The sequence below is a fragment of the Hyperoodon ampullatus genome (assembly GCF_949752795.1).
Source record: "Hyperoodon ampullatus genome assembly, chromosome: 15".
NCBI lineage: Eukaryota > Metazoa > Chordata > Mammalia > Artiodactyla > Ziphiidae > Hyperoodon > Hyperoodon ampullatus.
The window spans coordinates 53,576,563-53,600,895 of NC_136928.1; the positions used below are offsets into that span (position 1 = coordinate 53,576,563).

Below are 24,333 nucleotides of genomic sequence, written 5' to 3' on the forward strand. Positions count from 1 at the left end.
AAATGGTTGGGCCAAAATTTAAAAAGGGTTGTAATCCATTGATCGTTACGAAGTTACTTCAGTGAGACTGAAACATATATTTAAAAAAGGAAAACACTTAAAAATGGTGTTAAAAAACAAAATTCAACCAAGTAAATGTGAAGATCTAATTGGCTTTATTCAATGATTTATGAACCAGGCAGCATCCCATCTAGTAAATAGGAAGGCACTCCTTCAGTGGTACAAAATGGAAAGCTTTTATAGAAATGGGGTGGGACAAGGAAGTTATGAGTAAAGGAAAAGAAAGGATTGTTTCAGGTAAGATTACCTCTCTAGTGCTGATAAGCAATTCCAGAAATTCTGTTCTTGAGACAGGCTGAAACTGCCATTAAGTCTTGGTTTGCTGTCCTGGGGGCTAGTGGCTGCACCTTGAGCCTGTTGTTTCTTTCTTCTCCTTCTTTTTTTAAAAAAACGATGGTTAAGATGGTAAATTTTGTTATGTGTATTTTACCACAACTTAAAAAAAAAAAAGAAAATATCAGAGCACATAGCTCTTGTAGAATAATAAATATTTCAAGAAATTTTTGTTTCAGTTATATATGTGTGAGTACTTAGGTGTACTTGGTTTAAGGTACAATGTATTTCTTACTATCAGTCCCAGTCAAAATTAGAAAAAAACTGCTGTAGAGGAAGTTCTACACACACTCATCAGCTGACATGTAAAAGACACTTCACAGCAGCATTGTTAGTGCAAAAGCTGGAAACGATCCAAATCTCCAGAGGACTAGAATGGATAAATGTGGTATATTAAACAATGGAATACTATACAACAGTGAATGAAAGAACTACACAACCTGCTTTTCTGTGGATGCCAAAAGCAATGCTGAGAGAAGCAAAGTCCTGGAAAAAACAAACGATTCCACACACAAAGCTCAAAATCAAACAAAATAAGATTTGTTTAGTGATACATACACAGGTGATAAAACTACAAAGAAAAACAAAAGAAGGTGAGATAAAATTCAGAAAAGTAATGATTAAAACTTAAAATCATCAATCTGACTAAAGGTTTGGGGAACTGGAATGTTTCTCTGTATTTCCCAAATTAATTGCACTTGAACATAACCTCCGTGTCTATTTCTTGATCTTACCCCCGTCCCAGCTCCTAGTGTAGAGGTTGGCACCTACTTATTTTATTTATGTATTTTTAAAGGGCCGAACCATCTGATAATTTGGTTTTCTGCGTAATATATATATCCTAAATAGGATAACTTTCAAGGCTAGCGCCTGATAACGGCTCCGACAATAGCGTTCATTAACTGTTTGCTGAATGAATACCTGCACTGTGGCATACGTTAGTTCATTTCAATACTTCGCATCTTAGTCAAAATTCTTACTGTGGCTTCAGTTGACTGCCCGTTCCATCCCCTACCCCCTCTCACAGGCTCTAAAGTCTTCAGGCTCCTGATTCTAGAGGCCCGGAGGCAGTTTTCTCCCTGTCTCTGCGCTGAGGAAGCTGAGAGGGAGAAGGTGGAACGTCTGGGTTAAGGCAAAAGTGCTTCCCAGGGACTCAGGGGTGTGGAGGCCACTGTCAAAGCTGCCCTAAGGGCAAGGAGGCGGGCAGGGTTCGCCCTAGCGGTTCAAGAGAGGTACCGCGCGCACTCTTTAAAGTAGGGTCTGACCAAACTCACTAACACCGGTTCTCCGGTGACGTCACCACCCCTCTGGACTCCTGATTGGAGGAGTTCATTGGCTCAATTCTCGCGATGATTCTCCCTCCAGGTCCTCTTGCTTTCCTCCCCTCACCTCGACCCGGTAGTCGATTACAGACCACGCTGTGAGCCACGGAGACACCGTAGAATTAGACCAGCTTCCGGGACTCGTCCTGACGGCTGCGACTCTTCTCAGACTCTCACAGGAACGAGGTTTGCCTCCCAGGCGTCCTGCTTGCCCCATCCGCGGTAGCGTTCGACTCTCCCCCGCTCGGGTTGGCCACTTTGCTAGGGCCGCCAGGCTATATTCACCAATTCCCGTCCTTCAGTTACGCGAGAATTTGGCGGTCTTGAAACTGATTTCCGGTCGCTTAGGTCTCCATGGAGATAGCACTTTAACCACTTTTGTTTTACCTGTCATTCCCTGGCCTCCACGTGGTTGGGAAATTGCCCAGATAATGTTTGTGGGAGTCAGCCAGAAAGTTGTAGATGGGAGTGAAGCAGCAATCAGAAGGGAAGCAGCCAGTGGGACCCAGGAGGAGTATAATTTACTGAGCATCTTCTGGCCACTTAAGCAGTACCTTAAGGTGGGCACGGGATTATCCGCTATTGGGAGGCCCAGTTCTTCAGGACAAAAGTTTAGGCATCCATTGAGCACGAATAAGCACCAGGTCTCTTTGTTCAGTCTTGAGGGCTCCAGGATCAAATCCCGGGGCAGATTTGCTCACCATTCACCAGAGAATAGCCTCCCCAGTTGTCTATCTCTATTCCTTCTAAGCTTTGTATATTGGTGACTTACCTAGGAAGTGATCCCCAGTGATATTCCCCTTGATCTAATCATGGCACTTTTCAGATTCTTACCTTGTCAATGCTTTTCTAACTGTGTCCATTTTTATTACCATTTTCTGTTAAGTGGATTTTCACATTTCATTGCTGTATTGATTTCTTAGCAAAGGGACCAAAGGTTCTTCAGTGTCAGGACTAGCTTGTCATTTGGATATAGAATTTACTTAAGATGACAGGTAGTCCACTTGCTGCTGTTAAAAGTATACATACCTTTTAGAACATCACTGACAAATGTTTGTTAAATAACTCATTTGTTTGTTCATCAAATATTTATTAAGCACCTAATATGTGCCAGCTACTGTTTTGGGAATTGAGAATTAAAACAGTGGGCAAAACAGATTAAAGTTGCTGCCTTCATGGAATTTATTACTAGGGGAGACATAATATGCAAATAAACAAGTTCTTGTAACTTCAGGTAGTAGTAAGTACTATGAAGAAAATAAAGCAATAGAAATGGTCTGTATGTGCATAGGAGTGGTGGCATTTTAGACAGTGTGGTCATGCAAGGCTTCTTGGAGGAGGTAATATTTGAGAAGAGACCTGAATGATGAAGAGTTGGCCTTGCAAAGATTTGGTGGAATAAGCCTAACAGACAGAGGTATCAGGAAGTGCAAAGTCCCCTAGATGGTGAAGAGAAGATTAATTTGAGATGAACTGCAGGGGAAAGCATGGCCAGATTATTTAGGGCCTTGAAGGCCAAAGTCTCAAATTTGGTTTTTATTCTAAGTGAAAATGAAAGCCCTTGGAAAGTTTTAAGAAAGAGAGTAATTAGATTTGAAAAAAATTGCTTTGATGACTGTGAAGAAAATGGACTCTTCAGAAGCAGGATGGAAGTTTGGAGACCAGTTGGGAGGTTATTGCAGGAGTACAGGTGGAAAGGGTTCGTTCAATTTCTGTTTGGGTATTCCCAGCATTGGGAAATTCTCTTTTGAAAGGCAGCACATTTTATAGTTGGACCATAGCGTTCTTGCTTTGTAGTGAGCTGGAACTGGCCTCCCTGAAGCTTGCACTGACATTTCCTAATTCTATAGACATCTACAAATTCTATAGCCATCTCAGATAGAAGACATCTGGGACTTCCTTGGTGGTCCAGTGGTTAGGACTTGGTGCTTTCACTCCGTGGCCCCGGGTTCAATCCTTGGTCAGGGAAAAGATCCTGCAAGCCGTGCAGTGCAGCCAAAAAAAAGAAAAAAAAAAAAGACAGAAGACATCTATTCCTCTTTCTCCAAAACAGTCCTCCAATAACAGCAGCTCTTTTAAGGCACTCGTTCAGTCCTCTTTTCTCTAGGCCAAACACCTTTGGTTAACTGAACTGTTCTCTGAAGGGAGGTGCTCTCTTGGCCCTTCAGAAATCTGGCTGTTCCTTGGAAGCTCCATCATTTGCTATGGCTCCTTAAGATATGGCCACCAGCATAGCACCTAATGCTCCACATGTCACCTGACCTGTGAAGATGACCAAGGGATCAGTCATTCCCTTGGTCTAGCTGACTTCTAATGTGGTTTTTAACAGTCATGTTGTGCTATTGGCTCACGTAATATTCAAACCACATTATTGAGCTGTTTCAAATCACATATTTTCTCCCCCACCTCCCCATCCTGTATTTCTAGATTATATTTTTCTAATCCAAATGCAGCATTTTACATTTATTTCTGATTCATCTTGGTAAATTTATTCCAGTTTATTGGTCATTTTTTAAAATCCTAATTCCATCATCCAACATGTGCTCCCACCTTTGTGTCTTTTATAAATTCACTATGTTATGTCCTCTAATGTCTACGTTATAAACACTGCTAAAAATGCTAACTGCACCAAGAAAAGAGCCCTGTGTGGCATTTCCCTAGTGGCTTGTCTTCAGACCGCATGGTATTATTAGTGTGTATCCTTTGAGTACATTTGTTCAGCCCATTATGAACCCTGTTGGCTGAAACAAACTCTGTTCGTTAACTAAAAGCAAACTCACAAGGATAGTGTGTGAAAGTTTCCTTTATTAAATATTTTGCAGAAATCAAGATATAGCATCTCATGATACCTCCTGATCTGTCAGTCTAAGAAGTCACGGAGGTTAGGTATGCGTAGTTTATTTTTGAAAAACCATGCTGGTTTCTTTGTTATTACTAAAATGAAGGTTTTCTGTATTTTAAAATATAAAGACTAGGTAGGTAAAAGTAACTTTAGACATTAATAAACTCTTCTTGAGTCTAAAAAAGTTTTTCAGAGCAGAAATCCTTAGATCAGTAGTTCTCAGCCTGTGGCAACTTTGCTCCCCAGGGGACATTTGGCAATGACTAGAGACATTTTTTGGTTGTCACAACTTAGAGGAAGGAGGATGCTACTGGCATCTAGTGGGTAGAGGCCAAGGATGTGTTAAATATCCTACAGTGCCCAGGACAACACTCTATAGCAAAGAATTATCCGGCCCCAAATGTCAGTGGTACCGAGGGCTTTAGTGCATTAGTGTCTTAAAACTCTTCTTTCTTGTAGTGACTACTGTTAATTATATTTAAAATGGGTGTAAAGAAGAAGAAAGAAACTCAAGTTACTTCATTGACTGTTTGTCATCAGGACCTTGAAACTCTGAGATGTAAGTGATTTCTGACTTCATTTGTTGATCTCTTTTTTAGGTTGCAAACAGTATATTTATCTCTGGGACTCCATATCACATAATGTTCAAACTCTTGGTGTTTAATTATTCCACGTTCTTTACATTCAGTTTTGGTTGTAAAATGGTTTTCTTAAACTTCTGTCTTCAGACTAAGTTCTGCCAGTTTTTTTTTGTTTGTTTATAAATATTTAAATTTTATGGAACACATGACAAAGGCAAACTCATATCCATATATTGTTAAATCACTAAAGAAATATTTTTGTGTGTGTTACGTAGCTTTGGCTGATGTAGAAGGGAAGAATCTAGCTTCTTTGCTGTTACATTGTGTACAACTCACTGATGGAGTGTCACAGATCCATTACGTTAAACAGGTAAGGCTGATTTGATATTCATGAGTGCATCTTGAAGGTTATCATGCTCTTATGGACTTTTAAAATTAACTGATAATTTTTGGCTCCCAATTATTTAATATAAATGCATCATTAAAGAATAAGGGATTGTTTTGTTTTTTCTATTCATTGTATGATATCTTTTTATTCAGAGTGGCAAAGGAAGCCATACTTAGGCTTCCACCATTATTGGAGCTGTATATAGGTAGGATAATGAAATAATTGTGCGTACCTTTTTGTTTGTTTGTTTTTTGAATTTTATTTTATTTATTTTTTTATACAGCAGGTCCTTATTAGTCATCCATTTTATACACATTAGTGTATACATGTCAATCCCAATCTCCCAATTCATCACACCACACTACCACCCCCCGCCACTTTCTCCCATTGGCGTCCATACGTTTGTTCTCTACATCTGTGTCTCAATTTCTGCCCTGCAAACCAGTTCATCTGTACCATTTTTCTGTGTTCCACATATATGCGTTAATATACGATATTTGTTTTTCTGTTTCTGACTTACTTCACTCCGTATGACAGTCTCTAGATCCATCCACGTCTCTACAAATGACCCAATTTCGTTCCTTTTTATGGCTGAGTAATATTCCATTGTATATATGTACCACATCTTCTTTATCCATTCGTCTGTTGATGGGCATTTAGGTTGCTTCCATGACCTGGCATTGTAAATAGTGCTGCAATGAACACTGGGGTGCATGTGTGTTTTTGAATTATGGTTTTCTCTGGGTATATGCCCAGTAGTAGGATTGCTGGGTCATATGGTAATTCTATTTTTCATTTTTTAAGGAACCTCCATACTGTTCTCCATAGTGGCTGTATCAGTTTACATTCCCACCAACAGTGCAAGAGGGTTCCCTTTTCTCCACACCCTCTCCAGCATTTGTTGTTTGTAGATTTTCTGATGATGCCCATTCTAACTGGTGTGAGGTGATACCTCATTGTAGTTTTGATTTGCATTTCTCTAATAATTAGTGATGTTGAGCAGCTTTTCATGTGCTTCTTGGCCATCTGTATGTCTTCTATGGAGAAATGTCTATTTAGGTCTTCTGCCCATTTTTGGATTGGGTTGTTTGTTTCTTTAATATTGGGCTGCATGAGCTGTTTATATATTTTGGAGATTAATCCTTTGTCCGTTGATTCATTTGCAAATATTTTCTCCCATTTTGAGGGTTGTCTTTAGTCTTTTTTTTTTTTTTTTTTTTTTTTTTTGCGGTACGCGGGCTTCTCACTGTTGTGGCCTCTCCCGTTGCAGAGCACAGGCTCCGGACGTGCAGGCTCAGCAGCCATGGCTCATGGGCCCAGCCGCTCCACGGCATGTGGGATCTTCCCGGACCGGGGCACGAACCCGTGTCCCCTGCATCGGCACGCAGACTCTTAACCGCTGCGCCACCAGGGAAGCCCCGTCTTTTAGTCTTATTTATGGTTTCCTTTGCTGTGCAAAAGCTTTGAAGTTTCATTAGGTCCCATTTGTTTATTTTTGGTTTTATTTCCATTACTCTAGGAGGTGTATCAAAAAAGATCTTGCTGTGATTTATGTCAAAGAGTGTTCTGCCTATGTTTTCCTCTGAGAGTTTTATAGTGTCCAGTCTTAGATTTAGGTCTGTCATCCATTTTGAGTTTATTTTTGTGTATGGTGTTAGGGAGTGTTCTAATTTCATTCTTTTACATGGAGCTGTCCAGTTTTCCCAGAACCACTTATTGAAGAGACTATCTTTTCTCCATTGTATATCCTTGCCTCCTTTGTCATAGATTAGTTGACCATAGGTGCGTGGGTTTATCTCTGGGCTTTCTATCCTGTTCCATTGATCTATGTTTCTGCTTTTGTGCCAGTACCATATTGTCTTGATTACTGTAGCTTTGTAGTATAGTCTGAAGTCAGGGAGCCTGATTCCTCCAGCTCCGTTTTTTTTCCCTTAATACCGCCTTCTATTCGGGGTCTTTTGTGTCTCCATACAAATTTTAAGATTTTTTGTTCTAGTTCCGTAAAAAATGCCATTGGTAATTTGATAGGGATTGCATTGAATCTGTAGATTGCTTTGGATAGTATAGTCATTTTCACAATATTGATTCTTCCAATCCAAGAACATGGTATATCTCTCCATCTGTTGGTATCATCTTTAATTTCTTTCATCAGTGTCTTATAGTTTTCTGCATAAAGGTCTTTTGTCTCCCTAGGTTTGTCCTAAACCTAGGAATGTCCTATAAATATCAATTAAATCTGTCTGGTCTGTTGTGTCATTCAAAGCTTGTGTTTCCTTATTAATTTTCTGTTTGGATGATGTGTCCATTGGTGTAAGTGAGGTGTTAAAGTCCCCCACTATTATTGTGTCACTGTCGATTTCCTCTTTTATAGCTGTTAGCAGTTGCCTTATGTATTGAGGTGCTCCTGTGTTGGGTGCATATATATTTATAATTGTGATGTCTTCTTCTTGGATTGATCCCTTGATCATTATGTAGTGTCCTTCCTTGTCTCTTGTAGCATTCTTTATTTTAAAGTCTATTTTATCTGATATGAGTATTGCTACTCCAGCTTTCTTTTGATTTCCATTTGCATGGAACATCTTTTTCCATCCCCTCACTTTCAGTCTGTATATGTCCCTAGGTCTGAAGTGGGTCTCTTGTAGACAGCATATATATGGGTCTTGTTTTTGTATCCGTTCAGCAAGCCTGTGTCTTTTGGTTGGAGCATTTAATCCATTCACGTTTAAGGTAATTATCGATATGTATGTTCCTATGACCATTTTCTTAACTGTTTTGGGTTTGTTTTTGTAGGTCCTTTTCTTCTCTTGTGTTTCCCACCTAGAGAAGTTCCTTTAGCATTTGTTGTAGAGCTGGTTTGGTGGTGCTGAATTCTCTTAGCTTTTGCTTTTCTGTAAAGCTTTTGATTTCTCCATCAAATCTGAATGAGATCCTTGCCAAGTAGAGTAATCTTGGGTGTAGGTTTTTCCCTTTCATCACTTTAAGTATATCATGCCACTCCCTTCTGGCTTGTAGAGTTTCTGCTGTGAAATCAGCTGTTAACCTTATGGGAGTTCCCTTGTATGTTATTTGTCGTTTTTCTCTTGCTGCTTTCAATAATTTTTCTTTGTCTTTAATTTTTGCCAGTTTGATTACTGTGTGTCTCGCCGTGTTTCTTCTTGAGTTTATCCTATATTGGACTCTGAGCTTCCTAGACTTGGGTGGCTATTTCCTTTCCCATGTTAGGGAAGTTTTTGACTATAATCTCTTCACATATTTTCTCTGGTCCTTTCTCTCTCTCTTCTCCTTCTGGGACCCCTATAATGCGAATGTTGTTGCATTTAACGTTGTCCCAGAGGTCTCTTAGGCTGTCTTCATTTCTTTTCATTCTTTTTTCTTTATTCTGTAGTGCAGCAGTGAATTCCACCATTCTGTCTTCCAGGTCACTTATCCATTCTTCTGCCTCAGTTATGCTGCTATTGATTCCTTCTAGTGTATTTTTCATTTCAATTATTGTATTCATCTCTGTTTGTTTGTTCTTTAATTCTTCTAGGTCTTTGTTAAACATTTCTTGTATCTTCTCGATCTTTGCCTCCATTTTTTTTCCAAGGCCCTGGATCATCTTCACTATCATTATTCTGAGTTCTTTTTCTTGAAGGTTGCCTATCTCCACTTCATTTAGTTGTTTTTCTGAGGTTTTATCTTGTTCTTTCATCTGGTACATAGCCCTCTGCCTTTTCATCTTGTCTATCTTTCTATGAATGTGGTTTTTGTTCCATAGGCTGCAGGATTGTAGTTCTTCTTGCTTCTGCTGTCTGCCCTCTCTGTGCATACCTTTTTTTTTTTTTTTTTTTTTTGCGGTACGCGGGCCTCTCACCGCTGTGGCCTCTCCCGCTGCAGAGCACAGGCTCTGGACATGCAGGCCCAGCGGCCATGGCCCACGGGCCCAGCCGCTCCGTGGCACACGGGACCCTCCCGGACCGGGGCACGAACCCGCATCCCCCGCATCAGCAGGCGGACCCCCAACCACTGCGCCACCAGGGAAGCCCTGCATACCTTTTTTGTGGAGATAAATTTTTTAAAAAATTTCTATTAATCTTAAAAACTTTTTAGCAGTCATGTTAAAAAGTTAACCTAAAATGTAAAGACCGTCCTTACGAGCATTTCATTATTAGGATTTATCATTTGAAGTTGCATAATATTTTATTGGGAAGCAATTAAATGTATTATTGGTTTTCAGTAGTGCTACAGAATTCCTGTACCTTAAGCCATTAACAAGTCTACTTCTCATTGAAGGTGGGTCTGGAGGGTAAAGTGGGAGTTGGGGGCATGGTTTAAAAATTTAATAAATACTGAAATAGTTTTAAATTAAATTAAATAATGTTTAAATTAGTACCCTTAACAGTGTAGATTGGAAAATATTACACATTAAAGTTGAGACTTAAAAAAGTATTTGAATCTATGTTACTTTACTATTCTTGATATTAGAAAAACATTACTATGGCTTTGAATTCTTTGGATTATAGATTGTGCCCTTACTGGAGAAGGCAAATAAAAATGGCAAGTGTGATCCCACTATTCGAAGTTGTTTGGATATTTTAGCAGGCATTTACCTTTCTTTGAATCTAAAGAATCCCTTGAAGAAAGTCTTGGCAAGGTAAGGAAAAAAAGAAAAGTTAGACGTTGTAAATGTTTAATTTGACCAAAAGTAACCAGTATTTAAGGTTCCCTCTATGGTTTGGTAAAACTGAACTGAAATATATCACTTAGCAATTTCATTCATACAATTTCTTCTTTGTTTTGTTTATTTACTTATTTATTTATCATAACTCTTTAAAAATGTAAAAAGGCTTCTTAGGTCACAGACCTTAAAAAAATAGGCTGTAGGCTATATTTTGCAGACTCCTGGTTTAGTCCATTTGCATGTAATGCAATTATTGGTTAAGTTTAAATCTGTCATCCTGCTGTTTTTTCTGTGTCCCATCTGTTCTTGGTTTAAACAGATGTTTAAAGCATATATTCCTAAGCATATATTAGGAATATATTACCATATTACCTATATTACACAGGTAATACAGGAATATATGCTTAGTGTAAAAAGTTTAAGCAATATAGAAGTACACAAAATAAAAAGTGAGCCTTCCTTTTCACTATTTCTGGCCTATCTTTTCGTAGTAAAGGTTATCACTTGACATTTTGGTGTTTCTGGACCTTTCCTTTGGGTTTAGTGTGTGTGTGTTATACTTTAGTTTTTATTTTTTATGTAAATGGGGTTATACTCTACATATTTCTCTGTAGGTTGTTTTTCACTAAGGAATGTCTTAGAGATATTTTCAGGTCAGTATAGTCCTTTTTTTTTAAATTGTGGTTAAAAAAACCCCACATAACATAAAATTTACCATCTTAACCATTTTTGAGTGTACAGTTCAGTAGTGTTAAGTGTATTCACATTGTTGTGCTGTGGATCTCTAGAACTTCTCCATCTTACAAAACTGAAACTCTATACCCATTAAACAACTACTCCCTATTTCCTCCTCCCCCTAGCCCTTGGCAACCACCATTCTGCTTTCTTTTTCTATGATTTTGATTACTTTAGATACCTTGTATAAGTAGAACATTTGTATTTATCTTTCTGTGACTGACTTATGTCCTTAAGCTTCATCCATGTTGTAGCATGTGATAGAATTTCCTTCCTTTTTAAGGCTGATTAATAGTCTAGTGTATGTATATAGCACATTGTGTTCATCCATTAGTCTGTTGATAGACATTTGGGTTGCTTCCTCTTTTTGACTATTGCGAATAATGGACAAGGTTGTGCAAATATCTCTTTGAGATCCTGCTTTCAGTTCTTTAGGGTATATACCCGGAAGTGGGATTGCTGGATCATATCGTAATTTTATTTTTAATTTTCTGAGGAACTTCCGAACAATGTTCCATATGGCTGCACCGTTTTACATTTCCACCGAAAGTCCTCATTCTTTCTAACAGCTAGATATTCCATAATATGGATGTACCGAAATTTATATGTGCCATGTTACATATTATTTAATCACTTCTCCATTGATAGTTTGTTTTCAAGTTTTCATTATTCCAGCAATGCTACAGTGATATTCTTAATTATGTATATAATTTTATATGTGTATTTCTCTGAAATGAATTCCTAGAAGAGGAATTTCTTGACCAAACTTACGCCTATCAAAATTTTTGATAGATATTGCTAAATCATAATCCTCAACATGATACCATGTTATACTCCTTCTAACAAGTGATTAAGAGTGCCTTTTTCTTCATGTCTTTCCAACACTGAATAAAATCAATCTTTATATCTTTTAAAATTTGGTAGGTGAAAAATGGTATATGTTATAATTTGCATTTTCCAGATTACTAGTGAGAGTGAATATTTTTTATTTTTTTAAAATTTATTTATTTATTTATTTATGGCTGCATTGGGTCTTCGTTGCTGCCCGCAGGCTTTCTCTAGTTTTGGCAAGTGAGAGCTACTCTTCGTTGCAGTGTGTGGGCTTCTCACTGTGGTGGCTTCTCTTGTTGTGGAGCATGGACTCTAGGCACGCAGGCTTCAGTAGTTGTGGTATGCGGGCTCAGTAGTTGTGGCTCACAGGCTCTAGAGCACAGGCTCAGTAGTTGTGGCACATGGGCTTAGTTGCTCTGTGGCATGTGGGATCTTCCCAGACCAGGGCTTGAACCCATGTCCCCTGCATTGGCAGGCGGATTCTTAACCACTGTGCCACCAGGGAAGTCCCCAAGAGACTTTAAATGTGTGGATTTTGACTATTTTACTTTTTTTTGGTGATTACATATCTTAGTATGTTTTCTTGTTAGAACTTTTTTTTCTTTAATCAAGTGTATTTATTGTGTCATAAAGCAAATGATCAAATACTGACCAGTTATAGGGTTTCGGTGAAGTAGTCAACAAATGTCATTGAACATCCTGATGTTTTCCATCTTTTTCTCACTGTGTTGGCCCTATCGTCCTTCAGAGTTACAAGGGGCTAAAGCAGTTACAAGCACCTTATATAGACTTTACTGCAGTTGGCAAAAAGAAAAAAAAAAGGAAATTTCCTCCTTCACATTTCTTTTTATTGGAGAGAAAGAACATTTTGTGGAAGGTCCCAGTAGACTTTTCATTGAAGGTCCTGTTGATATTCATTGTCAAGATTGGGTCATATATGTTCTCTCTCCCTCGTTGTAAAAAATGGTTAGGAAGCAAAGGTGTCACACCTTTAGCCCTTTAGTGGAAGGTGAGCTTTGCCAGCAAAGAAGGGTGTGGGGAATGCCTGCAGGAAGGCAGCCAACTGTAGAATGTCTTTATTTATAAGAGATCTATACAGAATACGTGCCAAATATATTCCTTTATTTTGTTACTTGTCTTTAAACTTTCTTCCTGGTGTTTGCTTTATAAAAATTAAAAAAATGTTTTTCACACTCAAACCGGCAAATATTTTCCTTTGTATAGATTTCTGAGTTTCAGCTTGTATATGCTGTCTCTAATACAAGATTATATAAAATTACTTGTCTTATCTGTAAATACTCTTTTTGTTTGTTTAACTTTTAAATCTATCTGGAATTAAGTTTTGAGTGTAGTGTGAGATAGAGATCCAACTTAGTCTTCTTTTCTGTATGGGGAGCCACTTATCCCCAGACTGGTGAATAGTCCATTATTCACCACATATTTGAAATGCCATATTATTATGTTCTATGTTCTTGTATAAGCAAAGGTTTGATTTTAGACTTGGGTCTATTTGCTTACTCATCAACATCACACTTTTATTCAATATAGTTTGATACTATGGTTTAATTATATACTAGAACAAGTCATCTCTGTAGTGACTCTTATTTTTCAGAATATTCTATTTTCGAATTTTTTTTCCTTCCAGAACAGCTTTAGAACTGTTGAGTCAAATTTTTTTAAAAATGTGGTAAATTGGCATTAAATTTAATTTATCCATTCAGTAAATTTTTTTATTGATTATGTACTATGTGTCAAGTATTCTTCTAGGCATTGGGGAAACAGTGAATAAAACAGTCCAGAACAGAGGTTACTTCTAAGAGGAAGGCAGAAGATAGATAAATAAGCAAAATATATAGGAATTAGAGGGCATGAGTGCTATGGAGAAAAAAAAATAAAGCAAAGAAACGGGAAAGGGAGTACCAAGGATTGGGTGAAGGTTACAGTTTAAAATATAGTAGTGACTGCAGACATCTTTGTTTAGTGTCATTGATAGGGTGATGTTTGAGATTGACCTGAACGGAGCAAGGAAATGATTATTGGGTATATTTGAGGGAAGAGAGTTCCAGGTAGAGGAAATAACAAGTACAAAGACTTTGGCATGTTGTTGGAATGGAGGAAGGCTGTGTAGCTAGAGTGAAGTGAACAAGGATCAAGATGAGCCAGAGAGATAATGGTGGGCCCAGATCGTGTAGGGTCTCATAAGTCAATGTAATCTCTTTGGCTACTGCTTTGACTGAGAAGGACATTGTTGGATGGTTTTATGCAGAGGAATAACATGTTATTTTAGTAATATCACTCTGGCTGCTCTGTTGAGCATAGTCTGCAGAATGGGAGGGAAGTAATATGGAAGCAGGGAGACCAGATGAGAGGGAGTTCCTGATCTGTCTTCTAGTGGTGTGATGTTATAATTTCCTGGCTGTATTTTGAAGGTGTCGTTCAATATTTTTTCATTTATAATATTCCCCTCCCTCCCTACATATCCTTGTACATACTCTAAGGTTGTCAGATTTTTAATATTTGGTTCTTTTTCTAGCTCACTAAATGACCTACCTGAATTTTTTCTAACTGAGGCTACACAGAGTTTTACTTCTCGTCTTCAGGAAGAATTGAATACTACTACTGATCTATACTCTTATAGGAAAGTTATTGACAATATATCTTCCTGTATGGAGAACTTTGACTTGGGTAAGCCAGCTCTTTTCTAGTACTTTTTCTGGCTAACACCTGTCCTTACATCAGTGTTTTAAATGATGTTAATTTTGTTTCTGAAACTGCTTACCAGTGTTAATTTTTCCCCCACAGGTAGATCAAGTGTTAATAATCTTCTTGAAAATGGTAAGTCCTATTATTTTATTTTATTCTGAGAGGTGACTGCTTGTGTAAGTCATTTTGGAACTGGTTCTTTTAAGTTTCTTGGCAACAGGTGGAGTACTGCAGATGACTAACATACGTGGTGTGCCTTTCTTTTAAATTTCTACTTCTGTGATATCATTTTGGGTAGCAGTGATTTAAAATATTTTCTTGTGCTGAAGTCAAAGTTCACAGTTTTAAATTTCTGATTTTTCATTATATTCTTTATGTTTCAGTGCTTCATTATCTACAGAAGAGTTTAATTGAAATCTCAGAAGAAAACAGGCAAGTGTTAACATGTTTCCATGCTTGTTTATGTGTGTGTGTACATTTGCAGTTGTGCGTTGTGTTTGTACAAAGGAAATTGTATTGTATTGCTTGCTTTTTTTTATTTGGCTGCGCCATGCACCTTGCGGGATCTTAGTTCCCCAACCAGGGATTGAACCCATGCCCCCTGCAGTGGAAGCACAGTCTTAACCACTGGACTGCCAGGGAAGTCCCCACAAAGGAAATTTTTAAGAAGGGTCCAGAATGTGCTCCTTTCCATCCCTGTCCATTAATATTAGATGTAATTATTTAAATTTATTTTTTTGAGGTTTGATATTTAATTTTAAAAGATCAAATAAATTATTATGAGAATAAATGAGAAAGGGAAGAGCTTTTTCCTCTACTGGAGTGTTCCTTTTTCATAGCATCCTGTTTTTATTTTGTGGATGAAATATGCTCTGTTCTCTCTCTGAGGATATTAATAATAAGTTTTTTTTTTTTTAAGTTTTCTTATCTTACATGGGTCTCTATTTCTTCCAACCTGCTTTTTTTCTGTTTGCTGGTTTTGGTCATTGTATTTGTTGCTAGAAGCTTTCATTGGAAGTCTGGTGATCCTTGGCTGAGCACTCATTTAAGATTGGGGCACTGAGAGTTGATTTGGATCTCTGTACGTATGGTTGGGGTTGATTGCAGGCTTTATTGTGGGCTAGTCTAGTTGGGCTGTTTCTTTGGGGGAATGCTTGATGCCAGTATCTTTAGGCCTTTTTGCATGGGTAGTGGATTTGCCATGGAAGAATCTTTCAAACCATTGGCTTAATATTCTTGTTGCTGAGTGAGGGAAGAAAGCTGAGATCTTGGCATTTAGCATTTTTTTTTTTTTTTTTTTTTTTTTTTTTTTGTGGTACGCGGGCCTCTCACTGTTGTGGCCTCTCCCGTTGCGGAGCACAGGCTCCGGACGCGCAGGCTCAGCAGCCATGGCTCACGGGCCCAGCCGCTCCGCGGCATATGGGATCCTCCCAGACCGGGGCACGAACCCGTATCCCCTGCATCGGCAGGCGGACTCTCAACCACTGCGCCACCAGGGAGGCCCGCATTTAGCATTTATTGTGCATATATTTTCCTAATTCTCCTGTTTGCAATATGGTATCATTGCTTTAGGGGTGTGTGTTGTCTTCCTGTCCAGACACTTAACTGTTTTACCTTCTCTGGAGGTAAACCAGTTGTTTACTAGCTTGGAGGTATGATCCACAGTTGTCATTCTCAGAGTGTAGCCACTCTTCCTGTTTTCATACCTACATTTAGCTCCACATCAAGGAGCAACTGGTGCCAACAATTTCTTAGCCTTTGGGGGCTGCAAATCGGGTTGCTCTGGGCTTGTTCTCTGACTTAGGATTCACCTTTCTTGATTCTGCTAAGTCAGTTATCACTCATCCATCTGCTCCTAAAATTTTAGTATTATTGTCTTTTGTTGCTCTTGTGTATTTATGTCTTTTTATGTTTTAAATCCCTTGGTTGTTGGTTTAGGGAAGTTCTGGGGGAGAGTAGAAGTAATATCTTTGTGCCATCTTTAACCCAAGTCTCCTTTTACCTTACCAGGAGCTCCTTCTGTGTTTCCTTCTAGGCTCTTCTTCCTCTGCTCATCTCTTAAATATGAGTTCTGTCCTTTTCATTCTGTTTGTTCTGACTGCTTTATATCATCCACTTCTTTGGTGTCAGCTACCATCTCTATACTTAGGATTCCCAGGCACCACTCCAAGTTAGATCTTTTCCTTGAGTGGTAGACTCATATAGCAGTTGTCTCCTGGGAAGACAACGAGCTCAACTCATATAGTGGTTGTCTCCTGGTTGTTTTACAAGGTGCCTCAAATTCAATGCATCCAAAAGAAAATTCACTGTCCTTTTATATATTGTTGTTTTACCCACAACCCCTGATAACCTCTATTCTACTTTATGTCTCTTTGAATTTGCATATTCTAGATAAACTCAAATAAGTGGAATACAATATTTGTCCTTTTGTGTCTGGCTTATTTTACTTATAATGTTTTAAAGGTTAATCTATATTGTAGCATGTATTAATTTCACTCCTTTTAATGGCAGAATATTCCATTGTATATATAGGCCACATTCTGTTTATCCATTCATCTGTTGATGGACATTTGGGTTGTTTATACCTTTTGGCTAATGTGAATAATGCTGCTATAAACATTGGTATACCAGTATCTGCTTGAGTCTCTACTGTCAGTTCCTTTGGGTATATACTTAGGAGTAGAATTGCTGGATCACATAGTAATTCTATGTTTAACTTTTTGAGGAGCGAGCCCCCAAACTGTTTTCCCTGACTTTTGTTTTAATATCATCATTGCTCTTGTGTTCTGCTATGTTGAGAATAGACTGAGAAGAGCAAGGATAGAAGCTGGGAGGCCAGTTAGGAGGCATTGCAGTAATAGTAATGCAAGGGAGAGATGAGAGTGGCTCAGGCCAGGAGTAGCAGTGGAGGTGGTCTGATTCTAGATATATTTTGAAGGTAAAACCAACAGGATTTTCTTACAGATGGGATGAGGGAGAGAGGAGTCAAGGATGACTGCCAAGTTTTTGTAGGATAGAGATCCTAGCAGGTGGAGCTGGTGTGGAGCTGTGGATAAGTTCACGTAGTTTGAGATGTCTGTCAGACATCCAGGTGAAGATGTTGAGTAGGAAGTTGCACACACAAGCCTGGAATTGGAAAAAGAGGTCTGGGCTGGAGATGAAAATTGGGGAATTGTCAGCATAGAGACTATAATTTAAAGCTTATGAGCTAGATGAGCTCAGCATTAAGGGAATGAATTAGATGGACAGAGGAAGTAAAGACTGGGTTGCGTTGAGCTCTAACATAAAGACATAAGGGAGAAGAAGATGAATTAGCCAAGGTGTCTGAGAAGGCTCAACAATAGTGAAGTAGGAGAAAAATCTAAGGGCGCCTGGCATCTTGGAAGCCAGATCAAGGAAATTACAAGGTTAGGGAGTGTTCAGATTTAGAAATTATGTCATTTATTCTTTTTTTTTTAATTAAAGTATAGTTGATTTACAACGTTGTGTTAATTACTGCTGCACAGCAAAGTGACTCAGTTATACATATATATATACATTCTTTTTCATATTCTTTTCTATTATGGTTTATCATAGGATATCAAATATAGTTCCCTGTGCTATACAGTAGGACCTGTTGTTTATCCCTTCTATATATACCAGTTTGTATCTGCTAATCCCAAACTCCCAATCCATCCCTCCTCCACTCCCCATCCCCCCTTGGCAACCACCAATCTTTTCTCTATGTCCGTGATTCTGTTTCTGTTTCATGGATGCGTTCATTCGTGTCATATTTTAGATTCTACATGTAAGTGATAGCATATGTATTTGTCTTTCTCTTTCTGACTTCCTTCACTTAGTATGATAATCTCTAGTTGCATCCATGTTGCTGCAAATGGCATTTTGTTCTTTTTTTATGGCTGAGTAGTAGTCCATTATATATATATGTACCACATGTTCTTTATCCATTCATCTGTCGATGGACATTTAGGATGTTTTCATGTCTTGGCTATTGTGAGTAGTGCTGCAATGAACATATGGGTGCATGTATCTTTTTGAATTATAGTTTTGTCTGGATAAATGCCCAGGAGTGGGATTGCTGGATCATATGGTAATTCTGTTTTTAGTTTGCTTGGGAAACTCCATACTGTTTTCCACAGTGACTGTACCATTTATTCTTGATTTGTTATTTTATTTTTTTTAATTTTATTTATTTATTTATTTATTTATTTATTGGCTGGGTTGGGTCTTCATTTCTGTGCGAGGGCTTTCTCCAGTTGCGGCGAGCAGGGCCCACTCTTCATCGCGGTGCGCGGGCCTCTCACTGTCACGGCCTCTCCTGTTGCGGAGCACAGGCTCCAGATGCGCAGGCTCAGTAGTTGTGGCTCACGGGCTTAGTTGCTCTGCGGCATGTGGGATCTTCCCAGACCAGGGCTCGAACCCGTGTCCCCTGCATTGGCAGGCAGATTCTTAACCACTGCGCCACCAGGGAAGCCCCTTGATTTGTTATTTTTACTCTAAAAAGAAGAAGTGAGGTTAGTCATTAGCTGAGAAAATGGGAAAATTTTGAGGTAAGTTAAGAGTGTTGGAAGTTTGCAATAAATGTCTGCATAACTGGAATATTTATGGGAATGGATGAGAGAGGCATAAATGTTGATTATAATCTAAAATTGATTTTGGCCCTTTGATTAAGGGATTATTTTGGAGAGAGATAGAAAAGGTGACATTTTAATTTGACTTTTCTTTTGTAATAATTTCTTTTCTTTGTTGTAGAAAATTGGCTGGAAATCATATTGTTCAAACTCAGTTGATGAATGACTTGTTGGTAGGCATTAGAGTTTCAGTGATGTTAGTACAGAAAGTACAAGGTTTCCAGAGACTTCATTTGAAGAGTTCTCCTACATGGCAAAGTATGTGTGAATTGCTGAGTATCTTTACCAAGTTTTTAAGCGATGGTAAGTATAAAACATACAAATGATGATTACAATTGAGTGTCAATCACTTTGCTACTAATGGTATGAAATATTTGATACTTAACTGAGATATAGAACTTCCTCTCCCCCAGCCCCTCAAAGTGGTGAAAGGTTCTGGATTACAGTTCAACAAGGGATAACACTGAAGGACTTTTCTAAATGTGTGTATGTGTGTATTGTATACAAAGAAGAAAACCCAACAATCTTAGTGTTGAAAAGCCACAGACTTTAAAAAGCAAAAGAAAATTCTTGAGAAATTTCCAAATTTGGAGGTACGATCTGGAAAGATTAGTGTAACCCATGCATTTCTCCTTAGCAGCAGGTGTTACCTTCAGATAATGACAGCGGTCATTGTGGGGCTGGTCATTATTCCTCCTTATAGCTCATGTTGCTTCTATCCATATGAACTGTACCACCAGGAAACCAAGTAGGTAATGAGAGGAAGTGCCTTTTTTTTTTTTTTGTCTATTTAATAAAAATACTTAGTGCTGCCAAAAAGTGTAAAAATACAGTAGGAATGGCAGTACAGCACCAAGTAGTCTCTCCTAATTTATTTCTTTTACATCTTTCTACATTTTCATACATGCATTGAAAAACTTAACAATGCACCAAATTAGAGGGTTCTGCAAAGTCTTCTGCTGGTGGTGGTTGCTTTTTGTTCCCTGGATGTAAGGTTTACTTTGTAAACAGACAAATGTGAGGCAATCTACAGGTTTATCAAGGAGAGGAAGTGTCTTTTTATAAAAGTGTTTCAACCAAGGAGTTAAAATGAAATGATGGAATTAGAATATCACCATTTTGTTACCCCCAGTGACTTGAGGTAGGCATTAGGCATCAACAACCGCTAACATTACAGAAACAGACAACCAGGCAACACGTGCCTCTTACTTTTGAGTCTTGCTTTTACCACTTGTAGTCTTCCCAAAGGAATTGAACTTGAGACTGACCCCGTCTCTAGGTCACCTGCCATTTTGCAGGAATTACAGAGGACAGAAGAAAGTGTTGAACCACACTAGGAGTAAAACATCCAGATTATGGGAAACTCTGCAGGTTAAAAGGACAGAGTTCTTCAACAGAAATTACAATAAAAAGGATGGAAGGGGCAGCTGTAGATTAAAGGACATATCAAACAAATTTTAAATGGGCGAGACTATAGTGTCTAGGGATGCACATTTGATTAATGAAACTATTTAAAAATAATAAGGCAGTCATTACTGTGAAAGTCAGGATAATGCTTACTCAGGGTGAGAGAGAGGAGCTTGTGATTGGGGTGAGGCATGTGGATGAGCCCTCTGGGCTGGGTGGCCAAGCTCTATTTCTTGCCTTGGATGGTGGGTACAAGGGTGTTAACCTTCTAATAATCCATTAAGCTATACATTTGCTTTGGATGTTTTCTGTATCTGTGTTTTATATTACAATAAGATTAGCAAAAATGTTATACTAAACATATAAGTGTCTACATAAAAAACTGTATTACCTTTTCACCCTTTACCTCCTATTCTATATGGTAATGTATGTATGAATATTAACTTAATTAAAAAAACATTAATGGGATCTGTTCAGAGCTCTTGCTTGTGAAAAAGCAGTAACTGACTCTGATTTTGCTAGGCTGATGGGGAAAAAATAGTATCTCATTGTTTATATGTTCTTAACCCTGGTAACTAGTGAGAGTCCTAACTATATTGTCTCATTAGTATTTCTTTTCTTTCCTCTCTTTTCCTTCCTTCCTGCCTTCTTTCCTTTCTCTCTCTCTCTGTCTCCCCCTCTCTTCGTTCCTTCCTTCCTGCTTTCTTTCCTTTGCCTAGGATCTCAGATAAGTATTAAAAGGAAAATAAATTTCCTTTTATTAAGGCATAATTTACAGACATGTTTTCAGAGGATATTTACATTTTAAAAGAGGAATTTATAAATCTAAAAAAAAGAAGACTTCAGTGAAATGCAGAGAAGACATGAATTTAATGTGAGGCAACCTCATTTCTGAAAAGTTGATGGCCCCTAATCAATGCTGTTCTTCCCTAGGATTTTAAAGCTTCATGTATCAGTAAAGTGCTTAGCTGTAAGTAACAGAAAACTGAACTTCAGGGATTTAATTAAATGTGCCTCCCCACAAAAGGATAAATTCAGAGGCAGGTGATCCAGAACTACTGTAGGCAGTCAGGGACCCAAACATTTCTGCTTTTCTGCTTTGCCGTCTTCAGCATGTTGGCTTTCATCCATATGTTTGTTGTTTCGTGGTTACTATATGACTGCTCTGTCTCCAGTCCCCTTGTCTGTGTTCAGGGCAGGAAGGAGGACCAGTTGCATCTTTACCTTTAATCTGGAAGAACAAAAATAGCCAAAAGATTTCTGCTTACATCCCATTGGCCTGAATCCTCATATGGTACCTTTAGTTGCAAGGAAGATTGAGGAAACAGGTATCCTGTCTTTGGCTGGGCACGTGGATCTCCCAGAGTCACAGTTCATTAACAGGGATAAAGGGCAGAATAGATTTTTGGAAGATAGCTTATAGTAGGTATTCATAATTCTTACCCCAAAGTGAATAATTCACTGTATTATTTTGTTTACTTTCTCACAAACCAGAGGCTAATAGAAAACAAAAAGAAGATAGTAAGCCAGGATTGTTTGGTTACATTGGGTACAGTGCCAGTGAGAGCAAAGTTTGTAATTAGCACTGATGTGGGCTCTTTACACAAGCCCTGAAATCACTTTAAGAAAAAGTAATGTACCATGGGGATTGGGATGCAGAGGCATCAGTGCAAGGGAGGGAATAGGAGGTATTGCTGCTAGATGTGCTGGGAGAGAGTAGATGGAGAGGAGGAGAGAGTGGATGTTAGAGGAGAAAGGAAGGAATCACATTGATTATTTGTGTGCTGGGCCTAAAAGCCTTTATGTTCATTATTTATTTCAACCTTACAACAACTGTGTCAGGTAGGGGTTATATTTTTCCCATTTTACAGAAGAGAAAGTTGAATCCCTGGGACGTTAAATAACTTAATCAAAGCCTATCCACCTAGGAAGTGGTCAAGCTAGAAATTACACCCAGGACTGTCTGACCCCATGGCATCTGCTCTTTCTACTGTACCACAGTATCCATCATCATTTAATACATGCTTTCTACTTTTTTGCCAAATAGATGACCTCTTACAGACAATTCAGAGTACATCTGGATTAGCTGTTATTCTTTTTATTAAGGCTATGTTTCATCCACCCGAAAAGATTCCTGATTTGGTAAGTCCATCTCCTTTTTAGAATTGTACTTTATTGATAGTTAGACACGTTTTTCTTTTTAAGATTTTTTTTGATGTGGACCATTTTTTAAAGTCTTTATCGAATTTGCCACAATACTGCTTCTGTTCTATGTTGTTTTGGTTTTTTGGCCCCGAGACATGCAGATCCCAGCTCCCCAACCAGGGATCGAACCCACACCCCCTGCATTGGAAGGCAACGTCTCAATCACTGGACCACCAGGGAAGTCCCAACACATGTTTTAAAAAATATTTTTAGGGACTTCCCTGGTGGCACAGTGGTTAAGAATCTGCCTGCCAATGCAGGGAACACGGGTTCGATCCCTGGTCCGGGAAGATCCCACATGCTGCGGAGCAACTAAGCCCGTGCGCCAGAGCCTGCAAGCCACAATTACTGAGCTCTCATGCCACAACTACTGAAGCTCATGCACCTAGAGCCCATGCTGTGCAACAAGAGAAGCCAACGTAATGAGAAGACTGCGTACCACAACGAACAGTAGCCCCCGCTTGCCGCAACTAGAGAAAGCCTGCATGCAGCAACAAAGACCCAACGCAGCCAAAAATTAATCAATTAATTTAAAAAAGTTTTTTTAAAGAAGTGAATTTAAAAAAATTTTTTTGCGTAGTCAGAATCTTTCTGGTGACCTTTTTCCCTTATAATAAGTGACTTCCAAAACTTTGGATAAAGCAGAAAGAAGACAATAATAGTCACCTGTAAATCTGTCTCACAAAGATAATCATTATCAACATTTTTGGGTATATATCCTTGTTTTTTTCTAGTGTTGTTCAGTTCCATCTCTCAGTATCATAAAAGATATTTGTGTTATTAAAATTAGAGATTAATGTATAGATATATACAGTAATTTTTAAATAAATGTTATTTTTATTAAGAATAACCCAAATATTGTACTAGAATCAGTTGTTCAGGGAATTTGATTGTATGGAAGGTGTAAGTTGATAATACAATTCTTGTATTTAGTACTAGCAGTTTTTTTTTCCTTGCTGTTTTATCTAGGAATTTATTTTAGTTCTTTACTAAGAGCAAAATGACTTTATACAAAATAGATGTATACTGTTTTACGAGCTCACACAAAGTAATTATCATTGGATAAAGTTAAAAATTTTAATTTCTCAAATCGCCTCTAAAAAAGCATTAGTTAATAATCTCATCCACCTGCAGGTGGCAATGTGTTGTGCTCTCCCAGTACATTCAAACCAGCAAAACTGTTCATGTATTTAGATTCAATTTTTTTCCTCTTGATATAATAATTTTAACACTTGTGGGTTTTTCACCTTTAGATTCAGTGTTTTTCCTAGGACATTTCAGGGGAAAGAGAATTTTGGATTTATATTTTGGAATATCTGGAAAGTTTTAGAGGCTTTCTGTGTATCAGCTCTGTCATATTTTTCCAGATTAGTAGTTTGCTTCTCCGTTCAGTGGACCACACCAGCATCCCCGAGTGGCTTTTGAACTGCTGCAGGAGCCTTTGTTGTGCTGATGTCTCCCAGTCAGCTCTCTTATTCCTGTGTCAGGGGACACTCACCATGTTGGATTGGCAGGATGGGAGGATGGGCCCCAGTGGGGAGGCCCTGCTCTTGGATACTGTGCGTGTTCTGTTCACCTTGAGTTCACAGTGAGTTTTGTCTCATATTTTGCTTTGCTTGTCAGACATTTAAAAGA

At 38.4% G+C, this 24,333-nt stretch overlaps 1 protein-coding gene across 1 annotated transcript in view; it reads left to right on the top strand.

Annotated features, from left to right (window-relative positions):
- Positions 1-5,040: 5,040 nt before the first annotated feature.
- Positions 5,041-24,333, top strand: part of THADA (THADA armadillo repeat containing) — a gene marked incomplete at both ends in the record, with an annotated part of 312,306 nt that continues 293,013 nt past the window's right edge. The window contains 9 exons of the mRNA XM_079720411.1: positions 5,041-5,116; positions 5,414-5,508; positions 10,029-10,159; positions 14,286-14,437; positions 14,555-14,587; positions 14,839-14,887; positions 19,208-19,389; positions 22,541-22,635; positions 24,066-24,286. Coding sequence (XP_079576537.1) covers positions 5,041-5,116; positions 5,414-5,508; positions 10,029-10,159; positions 14,286-14,437; positions 14,555-14,587; positions 14,839-14,887; positions 19,208-19,389; positions 22,541-22,635; positions 24,066-24,286 — 1,034 coding nt within the window. The remainder of the gene's footprint in view (positions 5,117-5,413; positions 5,509-10,028; positions 10,160-14,285; positions 14,438-14,554; positions 14,588-14,838; positions 14,888-19,207; positions 19,390-22,540; positions 22,636-24,065; positions 24,287-24,333) is intronic.